At 46.6% G+C, this 13,654-nt stretch overlaps 1 protein-coding gene across 3 annotated transcripts in view; it reads left to right on the top strand.

Moving 5' to 3' along the window:
* The window catches only part of PRRX1 (paired related homeobox 1), an 80,059-nt gene extending 75,796 nt beyond the window's left edge, over nt 1-4,263 (top strand). For 2 of the 3 annotated variants that reach the window (XM_077332252.1, XM_077332250.1), the window contains one exon: nt 1,516-4,263. Coding sequence is in view for 2 of the 3 variants with exons in the window: in XM_077332250.1 (XP_077188365.1) it covers nt 1,516-1,657 (142 nt within the window). In the remaining variant the exon portion in view is untranslated. The remainder of the gene's footprint in view (nt 1-1,515) is intronic. The other variant, XM_077332251.1, reaches the window with a different exon arrangement.
* The last annotated feature ends 9,391 nt before the right edge of the window (nt 4,264-13,654 follow it).

The following is a 13,654-nucleotide window of genomic DNA, read 5'->3' as shown; positions in this document are numbered from 1 at the left end:
TTCTTCTCCTCCTCCTCCTCCTCTTCCTCTCCTACTCCTCCTCTTCTCCTCCTCCTCCTCTCCTCCTCTTTGTCTTCTCCTCCTCCTCTTCTCCTCCTTCTCCTCCTCCTCTTCTTCTCGTGCCACAGTGTTGAAAGAAAACGTCAAGAGAGAAGGAAAATATTTCCCTGAGAGTAGCAATCTGCATACCAGAGCATCCGAAAGAGGCAGGATCCTAAGCCTGCACTGTAGTTGACCAATTTATTATTATTATTATTATTTATTTGATTTGTATGACCGCCGCTCTCGGAAACCGGCTCGCGGCGGTTCACAACATTTTAATACAGATACAATATATTAACCATTAAAATTCCCCATTAAAACCCCATTAAAACAATGACTAAGTCACAATGATGGCGATTAAAACTAAAATGCTCGGCAGTGGGTTGAAACTGACCAGCGGTGTGCACTAGTGGGAACATCTATCATGTGACTTTTGCATGTAAGTTGGGGTTGGTTGTGGGTTTCTTTGGTTCAGTTTTGGCCGCTTTGTACCATCATGACGGGGTCACAATAAAGAGCTGAAATGATTTCCCAGGGTCCTGGTCTATGAACCCACAGATCTAACAAGTTGACTCTTCAGGGACATTTTTCCTTCCAGACACATTCTCTTCTCCCTGTTGTGATCCCTCTTCTTTGTAGAGATAGCCAAATCAAGCCTGATCCCATCAGATCTCAGAAGCTAAGCAGGGCTGATCCAAGTTAGTATTTGGATGGAGATCCTCCAAGGATTTGGGTGGAGTTCCTCCAAGGAACAATAGGGGTCATGACGCACAGGCAGGAAATAGCAGACCACCTCCAAAAATCCCTTGCCTGGCAGCCAGACAGTCTCCAGGCTACGCTACACATGCCATACAATAAATAAGAGAGAGAGAGGGAGAGGGAGAGAGGACGGGAACTGAGGGAGCACTGAGAGAACTGCAACTCTTAGATGGAGGAAGGCTTCTGAGATTGCTGAGCAGAGGATATCTGTACACCATTAGCTTGGAACCCCCATGCCGCACTGATTTCTAAACATCGAGCTATTGTTAGAGGTACAATAGGAGGCCACACTAGTCTCCCTACCACCATCTTGACAATTCAAATATAACCCAAGGACAGGGTTGCCTGCTCTGGGCTGGGAAATACCTAGAGATCTGGGAGGGGGTGAAGCCTGGAGAGGGCATGGTTTGGGGAGGGGAAGGACCTCAGCAGAGTACAGTAGAGAATCCACCGTCCAAAAGGAGCCATTTTCTTCAGGGGAACTGATCTCTGTCATCTGGAGATATTGTAGGAGGTCTCCAGGCCCTCTCTTGGGATTGGCGACCCTGCCAAAGCAAAGGTGGACTAGATAACTAAAGTGACTCCAGAACAAGCCAAAGCCAGCAGCACTTGCAGCTCCATGCACCCTTAAGTGATATATCCAAGGCTGCCCCTGAACCATGTAGCTTTGTTTCACTTCTCTTTGCCTCCCTTCTTCCTTTTTGTCTCCCCTAGCAGTGCCATGGCCTCCTATTCTGCCTCCTGTACCAATGCCAGCCCTGCCCAGGGTATGAATATGGCCAACAGCATTGCCAATCTGAGACTGAAGGCAAAGGAATACAGTTTACAAAGGAACCAGGTGCCAACGGTGAATTAGAGACAGCCCACCTGAACGGCTTCCCGCAAGGAAGAGATGCGACGCCTGAGAGGCAGCCATCTTGTCGTCGCAGTGTGGGTCAGAACAAACCCACCGCCCTAACGACAACAATCACAAAACGCAGTCTTGGAAATAAAAGCGGGATCCCAAATGAATAGAAAATGTAACGCTCCCATTTCCCACACAATATCACCACACAGAGCCATCAAACCATCTATCTTCAGCGAAGGATACCGGGACTCTTCTTCACCCTAGAACTGACTGCAAATCAAAGCACACAAAGTCTGAGCTTGAACTTCTCTTTCTCTCTCAGCTGCACCTTGAATTTCTGCGTTTGCCTTGGACCTTTTCAATTCAGGCCTTCTGAAAGGGATCTCCAATGTCTTCCTTCATCGTTCAAATGGATCAACGTCAGAGTCCAGCTTTTAAATATTCTTTGTTACCTAGATGGATTTTTTTTTTCTTGTCACCTATTTGAATGGAGTCTTGGTTTAAAAAGGCTTTGGACAGACGTGACGCAAAACCATAGTTTCATGTTCACTGTGGTTAGTTTGTGAAACCAGGATTTCGCTTGTAGAAGTCCATTCAAACCTTGCTTTGTTGTGATAAGTGCTGATTTTGTTGCATTTCTCCTTCCCCCAGCAGTCCCCTACAGACCTGTCTGGGATTTTGGCTTATGTTGTCAGGGACCAAACCAGGATGTTTGCTTTAGCATGTCCTGTGATTCTGTAGTTTAACTCTAGTTAATAAACCCACTTCAGACCATGGATTCAGATCCTGGTTTGACGCACCCTAACCAGCTATAGTGGAACAGCTCACATTTGAATGATCACACTAACCACTGTTAGTTTGGCATTCATCAAGTGAAGCCTGAACCACTGACACACAATGTGGTGTGCCTGACCCACACATGTATTTCCTGGCCTCCGCTTCATGTTTCCTCAAAGTATCTCTTTGCCAAAGCAAGGAGCCCATCCTGACCTCTCTCCACTTCATCAAAATGGAGGTGTTTTAACAGAGACTAAGAGGCATTACTTTTGAGACTTCTGGGAGAGCCCTTTCACAAATAGTTGCTTCTATATTAAGAGGATGCTTAGCTTGGAGCCACCTGACATTCTGTGATTAGCTTCAGCTCCCGTGGCAGCCATTTTGTGGCTGGACATGCTTTTCTCATGGCAGCCATTTTGTGAGTTCTCCTCATGGCAGCCATTTTGTGGTGGCCTTGCTCCCCTCATGGTAGGACGCTCAGTACCTGTTCTCAAAATTCCATGACGTGCTCACAATTTCAACAAGGTTGTGGACTCCCAAATGAAACCATGAGATCACATGACATCTGTACTGAGCCTCACTCTGCTTAATCCACCTCTTCGATGGAGACAGTTGCTGGTGTGCTGGTTGCAGGAAATAAGAAATACTGAATTTGAAAGGAAATGTTTTATTTTAAAGCGGCGTCTGCCAATGAAGGAATGTACAGGCTTTCACTGCGCCGAACTCTTCAATTCAATGAGAGCTGGCAGAGACAGAACTTGAGGGAGTGTTCTGCATATTCTTATAATCCCTTGTAAAAATCAAAGGTGGCCAAAGCCCAAATTTTCAGATACTGTTAGTGGAAATAAGTTTTCACTACAAAGACTGGAGGCAGAATCCAGTTCAGGCGTAGCTATGGTCAAACCACATGTGATTGTCACTCTGAAGCATATTTTTTGGCTGTTTTGATTTGGGTCAATTGCAAACAGGGGAGGGAGGTAAACCCTTCATCCCACCTAATGTTGGCTGACCCCAAATGCCCTGCAGGGTTCTGTTTACCCTGTTGGGGCCAAGGTTCTATGTTACTTTTATCTCATAGAATCATAGAGTTGGAAGGTACCTCCAGGGTTGTCAAGTCCAACCTCCATCTAGTCCACCACCCATCCCTGGAAAGCAAAATAACCTCTGCTTTGGGACCTAGGTGGGACCTAGAGATCTCCTAGAATTACAGCTTATCTCCAAATGACAGCAATCAATTCCCCTGGAGAAAATGGTTGCTTTGGAGAGGTAAATTGCATGACATTGGGCCCTACTTAAGTCCCAGTCCTCCCCAGGCTCCATCCCCAAATTTCCAGGCGTTTCTCAACATGGATCTGGCAACCTTATGCCCCCAACGGCTGCCAGGGCCATTTCAAAGCAGGAAAGTGGGACAGAAAGAAAAAATTAACCCCCTCCCCCCTGCACTGGGGTCCTGACCAAAAAATGGGTCCACATCCTTATTATTTAAATACACTCAGATCTCTGGACACAGAAATCCCAGGATCACGTGTTGTTTGACATCAAATCCTTTTGAATGGCTGAACAGTGCTATCCTAGGCACTGCGCCTCAGAAGTCAGGCTCCATGAGTGGGGCTTACTCCTGAAGAAGTACGCCTAAGATTGTGGCCTGACTCTGTATTCCATTTGTGGCCCCACCTAACTTTTCTTGCTCCTTTGTCTTTCATGCCACAATGTTGTCCAGAATCATTTGTTTTATATATACTGTATATATTTATATATATAAGATATACATGCAAGCTTTTGTGGGTTTTCTTTTTTTTTTTAATTCAACAAAATAAAAAAAAACGAATGCAAAGTTATCTGGACGTCTGTGGTCATGTCTTGTTTCTAAAGATGACCATTGCAGTGCTTGGCAGAATCTGCATAGTACTTTTTATCTACTCCCAGTCCAAATAAATCTCCTCCGTTAACACTGACTTTGATTTCCATTTTGATTTTGGATGCTTAAAATGTTTCCTCTGCAACATGCATGATTGAGCTTCAGTGACCCTACCTTTCCCCCGTGATATCCCAGTTGCATAACTTTCCTCCCAAGATTTATTTTTGACCTCCTTTTGGAATCTGTTTTAAAGTGATTGCGCTCCAGAATCCCACACTTATCTCAGCAGAGATTTGCCTCGTTCTCTGAGAGGCTGCTGGTTCCGCTTGGTTCCTCTGCCCCCTCCTCCTCCCCACCTGCTTGTTAAGAAAAGAAAGAGACACGCAGCTTCGTGCTGCACTTGGCCTCTCCATCGGCAATTATAAGGGAAGAAATAAAGCATACCCCTTTAATGCTCGCTGGACTTCAACCCCCCTCCTCCGCTTTCCCCCGTTTCAAGTCGGGGGGGGGGGGGAAATGAGGAAGACCTGGCTTCAAATTGATCTGAATTCAGCAGGATCGACAATGGAAAAAAAAGTAAGTGCAGAATCAGACCTGCACGTATCAGGATTCTGTGTTTTTTCAATAGCCGCAAATCGAACAAGTGAATTCAAAGACAGAACACCATCTACGCAATGGCTTTCATTGGGACCAATCCAAAAAAGGGTCAAAATTGCTAAAGTATGCTCAAACCTGTGTAGGGTAAAATGTGTTGTAAAATTAAATATTAATATTTATTAAAATTAAAAACCCAAGGCTTGAAATATAGCCCCATCAAAATCCAAATATACATTCATGCTACCACCATCCCTGCCTTTATCAGTGGTCAGGCATCTTTAAACTGCCCGTGGCGTCGCGGGTGCCACGGACTAAATAAAAGAGTAAGGTCTGGTGGGAAGGAGTTAGGGCGGGCTCTGTCTGGGATAAATACTCGGAGGAGCGAATCAGGAGCCGCGAAGCGGCTCCTGATTCGATCCTCTGAATGGCACTCCAGGGCCAAGTGTCCAATTGGCCGATTGGCCCCTTCTTCTCTGTTGGACCCGTCTCAAGGACAGCCCGCCGCCAACCCCTTTATATACAGGGATTTAATACAGCGGTCCGCAAGCTTTCGCCTGCTGTGGACCGCTGAGGTGTAGTGGGGGGAGAGGGCGGCCCGGGGGCCTGCGCACGTGCGGCAGCCCTAGCACAAACGCTCATGTGCAGACTGCCGCGCACGCGCGTTTGCGCCGCTGCCATGCTGGCGGCCATGGCTCCCCCTCCCGGCCCCTCCGGGCCGCCAGCAAATCGGCCGCTAAAGTGGCTCGGCAAGCTTCTCTTCTTCCCTCCCGAAAGAAGAGGCTTGCCGGGCCGCGAGCTAATCGGCCGCTTTGGCGGTCGATCAGCTCGCGGCCTGGCGAGCTTCTCGCTTCGGGGGGGGAGGGAAGAAGGAGCCGCGGCCCGGCACTGGGCTGCGGCCCACGGGTTGGGGACCACTGATTTAATATGTTAAATATGTAGGAGACTAAAGACCATCAATTCTATGGACCAGAAGGCCAGATAACAATTTCTGAGGCCTCTTATGTTTCTGAAGCAGGCCCTGGCCTCAAAGAATGTTATCTCGCCTTCTGGAGCTGCTCTGGGCCTGTCTGTGACTATGGTGGAAAGCTGCCCTGGGCCCAATGGCAGCTGTGTCCTGGAGCCATTCCAGGCCTAGCTGTGTTGACATCTGGGAGCCCCACCCGGTTCCGCCATGAGGATGGGTGTGATTGGAATGGAGCCAGGCCGAGGCTGAAAAGGTCAGGGGGAGAATGGGATTTCCCTCCCCTTGTGGGCTTGTGGGCTCCCATTTGTTATTATTTGTCTTATTGACAAAATTTATACCCCACTTTTCTGTTAAAACAGATAAAGAATAAAAAAGCATCTAACCCCAACATTCAAAATAACCCCACATCTTTTGCACAACGGCAACCAAGTTATAATAAACACACAATACAATAAAACATAAAACAACCATTAAGAACCAGCCAGAGAGTAGGATTTACTGAAGGGAGCAGATCCTTTTGCTTTAAAAGTAGGAATTCTGATTTGTAGTCAGACAGCTCTTCCTTCTGGTCCCTGAATGCTTTTGGAGAATCCACCCATTTACTGGCTAAGTGCCAGGGCACAAAATCTTTCCCCTGGCTCCCATCCCTCGCCCTTTTAGCTGTTCCTTAGAGATAGCTAGCCAGCAGACAAGACAAGCACCTGGATCGGTTGAGAATGCACTGCATTGCTATCTGATATTAGAAGCATCCAGCGATCGTGTCAGTGCATTGCGATGGGATGCCTAATCAACTGCGACTTAAACAAGTCTGATCTGCCTTTATGCCTTTGGAACATGAGGTTCAGGAAATCAACCGCCGGACGCCCATGTCCTTGCGATCAGCCACATCCCAACCACGAACTCCCAGAGCTGAGGGAAAGGGGAACAAAAGCAGGCAAACCAGCCTAGCCTGCAATGCGCTTGTTTGGTTGTACATTTGGACGCATCAGTCCATGGTTTGGATTGTAACTTTATGCACGGTGCATCACATGATTTGACAGGGTGCCTGAACCAAGCTTGGGTTCCCTCTATTGATTGTGTGTTGTGTCAATTCCTTTGCACGTGTGAAGTCCAGGGATCAGCTGCGCCGTGTGAGTGCCGCCAACCCACAAATCAAAGAACAGCAAAGGTTGCCTTTCCTTGCCAGATTTCTCTTGCTTTCCTGTTTCTGTTGGAGAGCAGTCCAAGCTGTTCTCAACATCCGAGGCCTGGCACAAGAAGGTGAAGCATGGAAAACAGAGGGGAAGACTGGAACGACCATGACATGTCTTTCCGGACCAAGAGAACCTGCCCAAGTCTTCCACTCTGGTCCAAAGTCGGAACTGGGTTTGTTTTCATTTCTTTGGAATGGGGGACTGAGTGGGAAATATGTGCCGGCGATTGTAGGTAGGTCTGGAATCTTCATGCACTCCAAATTCTATAGAACAGAGTGCCTAAAATATAAGGTCTGATTTAGCAGAGAACATCTGTGTCTTTTAAGGGAGTCCTGGAAATCTAGGGGAGGCAGGACACAAATCTTTTAATGCACAAAATAAGTAAAAGATGCCTCTTTGTGGCCATTGATTACACCAGCAATCCTGTCTTATTTATCTAGCTGATTTGTTAAATGCACAATTTGAGAATTTTAGGTTTATGTGGGAAGGGGAATATGAACAGGCTGTTCCACACCACAAAGCCAAACAAAGTAAGAAACAATTCTATCCCCAAGACCTGCTGTCAGTGCCTCCTTTCCCCTATAGTTTAGTTGAACAACATGGCGCTAAGCCAACTAGAGGGAAAAGGATTTATGAGTTAGACCAAACCAGCTTTTCAGACAGTGATGAAAGCAATCTGGGAATGATAAGACCTGCATGAACAAAAACTATGCAGGATGGAGGTGAATTAGATGAGGTTGGATTAGGGATGCTAGACCCCGCACTGAGGCCGAAGGAACCCCAACTTTGGCATTGCTCCCCCTACTTGGGGGGGTCAGAAACCAGGGGGAAATCCCCCCCCAAAAAAAAACAGTGCAAAAGACAGTGTCTGGGTGAAAGTCAGAAAAAAGGAACGCTTCCAATGTCCTGCCTTCGCATCCACCTCTCCCTCCCTTCTCCTGGGGACGTTTTTTTTAATTGAACTGCCTGGAGCAACAAATAGACATACAAGCGTGCAGGAAAAGCCAAAAATAATTTTCTCCCAAAATCATGACACAAAGCATGCCTCTCTAAAGTCCCCTCCCCCCTAAAAATCAGGAATGAGATAATTTTTGTTAAGTATCAAGACTTGTGATTTCATAAGGGGTGGCATTCAAAAAGCACTATACATCCATGATTAGATGCATAGGCATTTCAAGGGAGAAGTATTGATAAAAAAAAATTAGCGGGCATTGTGGGCCCTTCAAAACATTGAGAAAGGGGATTGGTTGCCAGGATTCATTGACAAGGGAGTCACGTGCAAAGCACATTGCTCTCTTCCGCCATTTCCAGCAGGCAATGTGGAGTGTAAGAAGTATGAAAAGGCAGCAGAAGAAAGTAATACAGCAAGAAGGTTTGGAATGGCCGGAGGTGTGATAATATTTAGCGCTACACCATTACGCTGGCGTAACACTATTTTTTTCGATGTGCGGAAATGCCCCCACAATTATAGGGCCATCTGGCAGCCAGGCCAGAGACATTTGGAGGTGGCTTGCCATTGCTCATCTCCACATTATGACCCTCATTTTCCTTAGAGGTCTCTCATCCAAACACTAATTGAGGCTGACCCTGCTTAACTTCCAAATCTGACACAATCAGGTGCGCCTGGACTATCCAGTTCAGAGTGCTGGGAGGGCAGAAGAAGGGGAGAGAGGAGAACGAACCAAGGTTTGAAACTCTTCCAGATGCCAGAAACGATTGGCATCTACCTTGAGGTTCAGGAGTGGGTGTAATTTTATCGCCCCTGTTTCTTTGGCCTGTACATCTATTCTCATTCAGGGCTGACTCGGCACCAATGGGAAAGCACGGAACACTTATACAACTTCAGCGATCAAGAAATATCATGCGACTCTAGCGTTGCTTTAGCACGTTCCGGAGATGATGGGCCGGCGTCGGCTACATACCTTGGCTGCTGTCCTGGATACACTGTCTGCTAGGCCAAGGATGGAGCAGAATCAGAAGGCTTGAAAGCATACCGTGAAAGGGATCTCCCATTCTGCACTGGCGCCGCCAGTCCTACGGCGCAACAGTGTTCGGGTATCTTTTCTTCCCTGTCACAATAGACCAGGGAGGAGGATGGTTTTCAGTCTAATGCCAGCTTTCTCGTGTCCGGATTTCTTTATGGAAAGCAATTTAGGGCTGGGCACCACCAAGTGGGACCTAGAATGCCAGCATCTCTAGGCTACAGGGATGAGTTCCTCTGGACAAATTGGAGGCTTGAATTTGGGAGCCAGTGTGGTTAAGAGCAGCAGAGTCCAATCTGGAGAACTGGGTTTGATTCCCTGCTCCTCCACAGGGAGCCTGCTGGGTGACCTTGAGCTAGTCACAGTTCTCTCAGAGTTCTCTCAGCTCCACTTGCCTCACAAGGTGCCTGTTGTAGGGAGAGGGGGGGGGAAGGTGATATAAGCCATGTTGAGCTGCCTTTGGGGAGTGTAATGTGGGTCATCAACTCTTCTTCCTCTTCCTATGGCGTTATACCTTGCTGAGAGCCCTTCATCCCCCAAACTCTGCTCTTTGCAAGCTCCACCTTCATATAGCCAGGAATTTCCAAGCTGGAGTTAGCCACCTTAATTATCTGGAGAAGTAGTCTTTTCCAGACTCCCAGTCTGTGTCCTCTCCCACCACCTCCCTTGGTGTAGTGGTTAAGAGCTGGGTTTGATTTCCCACTCCTCCGCATGCAGCCAGCTGGGTGACCTTGGGCTATTCACCGTCCTGTTAGAGCTGTTCTCACAGAGCAGTCCTGTCTGAGCTCTCTCAGCCCCCTTACCTCACAGGGTGACTGTGGTGGGGGGAGGAAGGGAAGGCCATTGTAAGCTGCTTTGAGACTCCTTTGGGTAGTGAAAAGCAGCATATAAAAACCAACTGAGCCCCCGGGGAGGGCGGTATATAAATATAATAAATAAAATAAATAAACTCTTCTTCTTTGTGTAAAACAATTAACATTTCTTAAAAGGAGCTGCGAAATGTCCCAGATTATTATTTATTTTTTTACAGATTGCGCCACCCGGTCCCTTTGTCGGGCAGCTGATTGTTTATCCCCCCCTCCAAGCAAGGAGCCATCTATGATCTCCTGAGGCATGGGAGCCAGGTCTGGGGCCAGGGTCATGTCCGGCCCATTTGTGGTGTGGAAGAATAAGAATAAAAATATAACTGTATGTTTGCACCCTGCCTTGTATTGTCCAAACAAGTCGCAAAGCAGCTCACACCCCCCTTTCCCTTCCTCTCCCCACAGCAGACATCTTGGGAGGGGGGAGGTTCTGGCAGAGCTCAGACAGGACTTATCTCCTGCAGCTCTCGTTTATCGGCATAGCGCTGCTGGACTCAGATATTGCTCTGCAGCTGCCCACGGACCCAGCTTCCCACTTGAAACTGTTCCCGCTCATGTGGCTGAGGGCTCGTTGTGCTGCCTCAAGCAGTTCCTTGGGTGACTTGGCAAGCGGGTGGCTCTCTCTGCATTTAATTTTGTATTCTACCCCTGCCCAGACTATCCCTCCCCTCTTCCAACTCTTCCAACCACAAGGTCTCCTCCGGTCTTAGACCATTTCCCCGATTCTTTTTCACGTCCCCTGTTGTGTTTGCAGTCCGGCCAGAGACCAAGCTTGAGGTCCGAAACAGGGTCATAGTGGGCCCATGCACGGCCTGATCCCTTCTGTTGGATCCAGTCAGTTTAAACCTGGAACTGACCAAAGTGGGAAGATCCATCGTCTGCTCATGTTTTTGTTGGGTTGGGGGATTCTTCGGTTCGGTTCTGCCTCTTATAGCATCATGCTGAGATCACAATCAAGAGCTGATTGACCTCCCAGTGTTCCTGGCTTCCTTCAAACCCATGGACTTAACATACCCCTTGGCCTAGAATCCTCTCCCAGAATCCCACATTGTTACCACCTCTGGCTTTTTCTGACACAAATGGAAATGCACACGTGGAAATGCGTGGAAATGCACTTAGGCAAAAGCTGAGAGCGGTAGCCTCAGACAATACATATTTTGGAAGGTGGGCTCCAAATCAGATACCTTAGAAACACTAGTTGGAGCTACACCGAACTGATTTTTCTTTGCCACCCTGCAAGCCTTTAGATTTTTATCTGATAAGGTAAAGGTGTCCCCTGAGCAAGTACCGAGTCATGTCTGACCCTTGGGGTGACGCCCTCTAGTGTTTTCTTGTCAGACTCGATACAGGGTGGTTTGCCATTCCCTTCCCCAGTCATTGCCGTTTTATTCCCCAGCAAGCTGGGTACTCATTTTACCGACCTTGGAAGGATGGAAGGCTGAGTCAAGCTTGAGCCAGCTGCTGGGATCAAACTCCCAGCCTCATGGTCAGAGCTTCAGACAGCATGTCGGCTGCTTTACCACCCTACTCCACAAGAGGCTCTTTTTGATCTTATACAAGAGAGCATTTCACACAATATATTGAGCACTGAGGAAGAGCCTGTGGGTCAAAATGCATTTGGTCTATTCTGTCACGTGCTGTTAGATATGTGTTGTTCTTGCTTTGTTTTTAATATATTATTGGCACACTTTATTTGATAAATATTTGTATGGATTTTTTAATATTGTTTTGCAGCTCGACTTTTGGGTTCCTGAGGGGAGAGCAACAGACAGGGAAATCAAGATGCACGATGTAGGATTAATATGTGCCATATGTGCAGAAAGGGCAAGAATACTTGGGCTTAAGGAGAACTGGATCTTTTCCCAATTCCATTTTTTTTGCTCAACATTTTTATTGAAAGTTTTACACAACCGCACAAATGACACAAAACCTATAAAACATTACTACCAACACCACTTAACCCCCGATAACAACTAATAGTAAAGACACCTCCCCCAAAACAAAAAAACATATTATTATTATTATTATTATTATTATTATTATTATTATTATTAGATTTATAGCCCGCCACTCCCTTGTGGCTCGTGGCGGGTAACAATATCACAAATCCCCATTAAAACCCCATAAAAACAATAATAACATTGCCAATATTGCCGGCATGGCAAGAACGGCAGCTCAACTCCCCCCCCCCCCCCTACTAGCGTGTGGAGAGGAGGTCCTGATGATGTTTTGCTTCGGGTCCAGAACCCGAGTCCCCGGGGGAGGCATAGATCTATTATCAGCCCCGGCCTCAACCATAAACCTGGCGGAAGAGCTCCATCTTGCAGGCCCTGCAACAACAACAACAAAAAAACATTTAGAAAAGACCCCCGACCATCTACAAATCAGGTTCTTTAGTTTTCAAATACCACATGCACAAAAAATATTATTGGAAATCCAAATTTCACAATTAAATCATTCATTAACCCTTCATAATTATAATATATATCCTTAGTTAAAAATATTTTCCCAATTCCATTTTGATGTTTCCCACAGGGAAATCTATTTAATTATACATCACTGCTGTCAAAATCATGACATGCTTTTGCCGTGTTTGGTTATGTCATACTTGTGCTGCACTGTACATGCCATTTTACACTGTATATTTCTGTTCTGTGATTTAATTTGTGTGCTTCTGCTCTGTGATTTAATTCCTGTCAATGCCCAGGTCTGAGGCAGCACCTCTGCTTACACCCCATCGGGGTTATGACTAGGCATGAATGAACTAGCCCTGGACCTCAAGCTTCCTGATTCCCTACTGTGAAGGACCTAGGACAGAACTGTCATCTTTCCCAGGACACTAAATCCCAGCAAGCACCTTCATGCAGGGACTGTCTTTGCACCTAAGCCATTTGGCTCAGGAAGGGGTAGGGGGCAAAGATTAGGTAAAGGAGTAGTTTGATTAGGATCTTCAGTCTTAGCAAAGTTTCCGTGATGTCTAGTTTGTTATTATTTCAATAAAGAGCTTTCTTTTTCATAACTGAAGCCTGGTCTTTGGAAGTAATCGAAGATCTGCACAATAGCATTCATATTGTACTTCTGGGGTAAACAGTATTTCATTTACATTATTACCAACCAATTCTGCACAAGAGCAAATCCCCGCACTGGCATTCTTAAACAATTGAAGAATGCAAAATGTCTGCATATCATTTTGGCTACTCAGGAGTGGATTCAAATTCTGTGCTCCCTTGCCTTGTGTTTTCTGAATCCTCCCTTTCAGGGATTTATTTTTGCCTTTAGTTTCTGACTTGTGGTTTCCAAGTGAGGAATTCCCAACTTCAAAGGTATTTTCCTGCCGCACCGCCATTTTGTGCCACACTCCAGTGCAGTGACCCACAAAGCATGGCTGCTTTGCCTCACGCATTTCCCTGACCTTGGCAATGACCTCTCCGGAGTTGAGAAGTGAATGCAGGAATGAATAGCAATGCAGAAAAACTCTGCACCCAGAGTGGTAGGATACACAGCACTCCAGTTAACCCTTTTCCGGTCCAGGTCACATGCACATCATATTAGGCTGCATCTGGAGGATCATTTTCTTGGGCAATATATCAAGTTTTATCTTTTAAGGGGACAGGAAATCAGAAGCCTTCACTCCAGTTAGGGGAGATAGCACATCCCCCCCCCCCCGTGTTCAAGTTGTAACTGATTGTTAACATGCAATGAAAATACAGTTTCGTCCTTCCAACTCAGTCCAGATGTTTTTATCGAAAACGTGATGGGCCTATGTTTGTGA

Source organism: Paroedura picta, chromosome 4 (genome assembly GCF_049243985.1).
Source record: "Paroedura picta isolate Pp20150507F chromosome 4, Ppicta_v3.0, whole genome shotgun sequence".
Classification (NCBI taxonomy): domain Eukaryota; kingdom Metazoa; phylum Chordata; class Lepidosauria; order Squamata; family Gekkonidae; genus Paroedura; species Paroedura picta.
The sequence above is the reverse complement of the archived record's forward strand: the minus strand, read 5'-3'. Positions and strand labels throughout refer to the sequence as shown.